Source organism: Pteropus alecto, unplaced genomic scaffold (assembly GCF_000325575.1).
Source record: "Pteropus alecto unplaced genomic scaffold, ASM32557v1 scaffold312, whole genome shotgun sequence".
NCBI lineage: Eukaryota > Metazoa > Chordata > Mammalia > Chiroptera > Pteropodidae > Pteropus > Pteropus alecto.
In genome coordinates this window covers 3,766,368-3,771,913 of record NW_006433948.1, presented here as the reverse complement: position 1 = coordinate 3,771,913, position 5,546 = coordinate 3,766,368, and the positions used below count along the sequence as shown (strand labels likewise).

The window sequence follows — 5,546 nt, the reverse complement described above, 5'->3', positions numbered from 1 at the left end:
TGATTTATGAAACTCAGCACCTTTAACCTTTTAAAAATCAAAGTCATGTCCATTCTGCTCTGCCCTGTGAGTTGCTCCTCCTCATTTCCCTCTTGCTTATATCAATAGTACTGGCCTCCTCTTCACCTAGACTTTCAGAGTTTTCAGTGATGCTCTTCCATCTCCCTCTCTCTGTCCAACATCCAGGTAGCAGGGAAGCCCTACTGTTTCGCCCTCTGTTACCATTGCCCTCGATTTAAATCATTGTTACTTCTTAGGTGGGCCGTTACTCTCAATGCCTCTAGTCTTTCACAGCGCAGAGTAGTAACCACTAATGATCACGGCTATTTTTTTAATTTACTTTATTTTTTTATTTATATTTTATTTTTATTTTTGGGGCGAGGCAACCCTTGGTTGACCTCACAGAGTACAAGGACCTTGTCAGCTTACAATCTCTTATTTTTTTTTTAAATTTTTAATGCCTACAGCACCTGGTCTTCCTAGGTGGTCTCCCATCCAAGTACTAACCAGGCCCGACCCTGCTTAGCTTCTGAGATCAGACAGGATCAGGCTTGTTCAGGGTGGCATGGTCATAGACTATTTTTTTTAAATAATGGAAAACACTTTACTATTTTTTAAATCATCTCTCAAGATTTTAACTCTTAGTAGAAATCAAATGCCAAACATCTACATCTTTAAATTAGCATAGACTTAACTATGTCGGTCACAGCAACCTCATTCAGTAAGATGCACACCAAGGACGGCCATGGGCAGAGCACATCCTGTTCCGCTCCGCGAACATGCTATTTCCGTGATGTGACATGCAGTGGACTTTCTCTCCTGGGACAACTTAGTCCTTCCTGATTTGTCCACTGTGTAAGTTATGTGGCTTCACAGTTGGTTAAAAGAGTTACTGCAGTGCTGCCACGATCTCAAATGGAAAACTGGAAAACTAGAGCTCTCGGGAGTGGGATGGGCATTGACGCTTCTGAAATGTGGTTGGTTGAAATTCCGCTTTATATACATATTGAATATCTACATGTGATCTACTAGATATATTACCAAAAAGTGCAATACAATTGAAAAACCTTTAAATCACTCAATTGAGTTGGAAGAACGTCAGCAAATTCACAGTGGCCTCAGGATTCAGCCAGATTTAAATTGGCACGAGAGCTGAAAACCTCCGTCTACCGGAAGACGTACTGCGTGTGGAGTCCTGGAACATTCTGTACGTCACAAACACTTGTGGCTAAAATATCCTATTAATTCACAAGGAAGCGGTTTTGTTTTCGAACTCTCACCCCACTCCTGCTCTGCACCCCGAAAGGAAAATCTGGGGCTCAGTCATTTGTATGAGGAGTTTAAGGGGCCTTTGGTTCGGAAGCGCTGAGAATCTCGGAAGACCCATGTGATGGGCACAGGCCAAGTCCCGCCCACTTTTAGTGCAGAGGGCTCGCAAGTGTGGCAGAGTCCTGGGAATGCGTGAAGAGGACTGAGATGGAGGGGTCATGAGAATCCCAAAGGAGTTTCCTTCGGATACAAGACTCAAGAAGTTTGGAGTGCAAATGGCAAAAACCAGACTGAAGATCACAGGGGAGGTTCCTGACTCGTCACGAGGTTGTCACAGTCTGCAGGCGCACAGACTTGCTGCCAACTTGGGGACGTTCCTCCTTCTCTGCCCCAACGGTCGCCGCTATACCCTTGGCCAAGGGAGAGTGGAGGACACACACCAAAGGGCATGAGACCCTCCCTTGGAAGACTAAAAAGCCCAGGGCATTTTGTAAAAAGCTGCATAATTAATGTTTTAACCACTTCGAAACACACAGCAAGTTGAATATTTATTTGAAAATAAATCTCAAAACTTTACAATACAGTAAGGGGCCTGTGCGAACAACAGAAAGGGGAAAGTGGCTCCTACTATGGAAGGTCCACACCTCAGCGCATGGGAGCACGGCCCATGATGCCATGGGCTGGACTGGGCTGGACGGGGCTGTGGTGGCGACAGCCTGGGGGCGGGGTCAGGGCCCTGGAGCCCAGCTGGGGTGCAGGTGTTGGTGGCACCTGGGTGATTCCAGAAGCCACAGCGAGGTGGCCGTGGTGGACGGCTGGGAGTTGGACTGGAGGTGCGCCAGGCTGTCGTGGGCAGAGGCTCTGCTGGGGCAGGCACTGGGCTTGGAGGCAGGAGACAGGCGAGCAGACTGTCGCAGAGCTGGCAGAGGGGGAACCTACAGCACAGGCTGCAGTGTGGATGCTTGGCTAGGGCAGATGACAGTGCCGCAGGGGCAGGGGTCGCCTCAGATCAGCCACACGTGCAGCCTCCAGTCTGTGGCCCTGGGTTCCGAGTCTGCACCGTTCCCCGTGGTCCGGAGCTGAGAAGTATGGTCCGCTAAGCAGGCCAAGGCCATGGTCGGGCAGGAGAGTGGAAGGTTATCGATGCCACCCTGCGGGGAGCTGGACATGGTCAGGAGCGAGTGGGGCAGGCCATTGAACTTGTCCTTGAGGCCAGCCCCGTGTCTCCTGCCACAGGCTCCTCCCGCAGGCTCGTCGAGGCCTTTAGGGGTGGCTTTTGGCTCTCCCAGCAGCTGTTGTAGGTGTCCAGTGACCTTTGGGACTTGGTCACGCAGGCCTTGCAGCGGTCCTTTGGCCGCCCACTGGATGGCCGACCTCTGCAGCACCACCCAGTCCCATCGAGGCAGATAGGTGCTCTGGCCCTCGGCCTACCGCTGCACGGCATCTGCGCTGCCCTTGTCCTTGACGTGTGGATAGATTGCCGGCATCTGCTCACACTCCATCTTGGCTCAAGAGAGTTCAAAGGAGACCATCTTCACCTGAAGGGTCGCCAGGGAGTCTCTGAGCTTACACGCAGCCCCTAGCCCTGGCGTGTAGCCCCTGTACTTCAGAATGGCTCGGCTGTCCTATTCCAGGAACATGGTCACGATATAATAAACTGAAGGGGCCTGTGCATGGCTTGATGCTTCTGAATTCCTTCTGCCGTGGGCAGAGGAAGAGGTTGACACCCACCGTTCCCAGCAGCTGAAGGCGCAACGAAAGCCTCAGAACCGGATCGGCTGGAATCGATAAAAGGGATCCACCTGTGCAGGCTGAGCAAGGTCGAGGCTGCCACCTGCAGGGCCACTGCTCACTGGCATTGGTGTCACTTTGCCCTCATGGAACTGTACACACTTCTGGAGTAAGGTCATCTTAAGTTTGTATCCATTGAACTGGGCTTCCCCATCGGAATCAGGGACGGGGACTACCTTATCTTTCCCATGGCCTGTGGGTTAGGGGCAGGGGCACTCCGGCCTGCTGGCCCCTAGTCTCTCAATAGCTCATCTTTCCTCCGCAGCACTGCTGCGGAATATATTTTTTTAAAATTTCTGTTTAAATGTCTCCCCATTTCCCATAGGATGAAGTCTGTTATCTTTAGCCTGGCATTCAAAACCCTTCATGACCCAACCCCTTCATCTGAACTAGACTAGAAATATTCTCCTTTCTGTTTTTACTTATGCTGTCGATTCTAGCCTACATGTTCTCCCCTGGCTCCCATCTTGACCAAGTAAATTCCTGTCCATCTGCTAAGACCCTCTGAAATGCCACTGAACAAGAACTCCAGTTGCCATTTACTAAGTACCACTTATTAAGTACTTACTGCTTCTTTAGGCATCTTACATTCGTTACCTGACTCCGTTGCATGCATATGGGTTTTTTTTTTTTTTTTGGTGTATTTGTCTGATCTCTACAAGAATGCAAATTCTCTGCGAGCAGAGATCAGATTGTAATTCATCTTGACTGAATCTTCAGCTGTACGTACATTTAGTTGATATCTGATGAATGTTTGATGAATGACTGAATGATTGCAGAGCTTCGAACTAGTTGCTATGGTAAGATATAAAACAAGCATGAGAGCTTACGTGCTAGTTACAGAACACATTACAGGGGGAAAAAGCAACATTTCCAGCATACTAAGTATCGAGGGGATACTCAATGCAGGGTTGAACGAAGTTACATTTAACACAGAGCCATCCTGGAGGAACCAGCTTCATATAGTAATGGGAATGTTCAAAGGCTTCAGTATCAAGCAGACCTAGTTTTGAGTTCCTGCTTTTCTGTCTGTTAAGTGTGTGACTTTGAACAGTTATGTTCTGTCCCTATACCGCATGTGTAAAATGGGCGTATTACAATCCTCATAGGACCGTTGGAAGAATGAAATGAGATAATATATGCAAATGCATATCCCAATGTTCAATACACATTTAAAGAATAAACAGCAAGGTAGATTTTAAAGAAGCTAAGGATACTGGGTCGTCTGAGGGGTGTTAGTATGTCAGTTGAGGATGATGTGAGTTGGCGGCTTGGGCATCGGCCACCTTGCATCACTACACAGTGTTCCCTAAGAACCTGGGGATAGCGAAGGTGATTCTAAAACTGCTTCAGAGTGTTATTTAATGTGGACCCTCACATGAAACCTACGATGGTTCCCTAACTCTGTAGCAGCGAATGTTTCCAAACATCACTGAAAGTATCTGCTTACACCCTTACGCCACATGAATTTACAGGGAGCAATTTGATATCACTACTTGATTTGAATCTGCCAAGCAGTTTCCAGCCTTTGGGGAAAATGCTATTCGTTTTGCCAGAGTCAATGATTGAGATTGTTAACTCTTACATGAACATGGATAGTTGATGAAAAGCAATGAACTAACGTGGTGGCACAGAGGCATAGAGTTTTACAATGCAAACTTTTCAAACCGTTTGTACCATTCATTGGTCCAGCACCCAAAAAAGCCCCTCTGATGAAGGTGGGTGGTGCTCTCAGTGGCTACATTGTGTCTGTCTTTAACTATTTATATGGGTGTATCTTCAGACTGAAAAAAAATTAATAAAGATTTCAAGCTGCTGCTGCTTCCTTTTTTTTTTTTTTTTTTTAGCGCTAAAACTCAAATTCGCGGCTATTTTAGTAATTAGTCCCGGTTCTTCCGCTACTCGAACCCCTTGAAACTACATCTCCCAGCATGCTCTGAAGCTGATCTGACCTCATCTCAAATGGCCCCGTAGGGCAACAAGGATGGTTAGTTTTGACCGTGCTTATTTGTGCCATAAAATATCCTTCCTAATTGTCAGTTTGGGGGGCTTTTCTACCCGCCCACCTGCCGTTTTTGAAGTGTGCTCACTAAATGAAGGGGTTCTGGACTGGGAAGGCCCATGCATTGCTTCAGTTGGACGGGGAGGGGGACAGTGTCTCCGGCGATCTCGAGGAGGGAATGTTGACCAGGGAGCACCGCTGCGGCCGATCAGAGGAGCAGGAACCGGAGCCGGGGTTGAGTCCGAAAAAAGCCGGATCCGGACGGTGGCTCCGGCACGGCTGGAAGTGGGAGATGGAGGAGGCGGAGGAACCCGCGGACAGCGGGCAGTCGCTGCCCCCGGTTTACATCTACAGTCCCGAGTATGTCAGCATGTGCGACTCCCTGGCCAAAGTCCCCAAACGGGTAAGAGAGGTCGGGGCGCGAGCCCGTGGGCGGGTGGGGGTGGGGGCCGTGCCCGGGAGGGCGTCAGGAAGCGCGGAGCAG

At 49.0% G+C, this 5,546-nt stretch overlaps 1 protein-coding gene and 1 non-coding gene across 8 annotated transcripts in view; one reads left to right on the top strand and one right to left on the bottom strand.

Moving 5' to 3' along the window:
* Window positions 1–458: 458 nt before the first annotated feature.
* LOC112477163 lies at window positions 459–577 on the bottom strand. The gene has a single exon (XR_003045346.1). It is a non-coding gene; the product is annotated as a 5S ribosomal RNA (ribosomal RNA).
* Window positions 578–5,006: 4,429 nt separating this feature from the next.
* Window positions 5,007–5,546, top strand: part of HDAC8 (histone deacetylase 8) — a 172,802-nt gene continuing 172,262 nt past the window's right edge. For all 7 annotated transcript variants that reach the window (XM_006908550.2, XM_015586753.2, XM_025044427.1 and 4 more), the window contains exon 1: window positions 5,007–5,465. In XM_006908550.2, coding sequence (XP_006908612.1) covers window positions 5,154–5,465 — 312 coding nt within the window. In that variant the 5' untranslated portion in view covers window positions 5,007–5,153. The remainder of the gene's footprint in view (window positions 5,466–5,546) is intronic.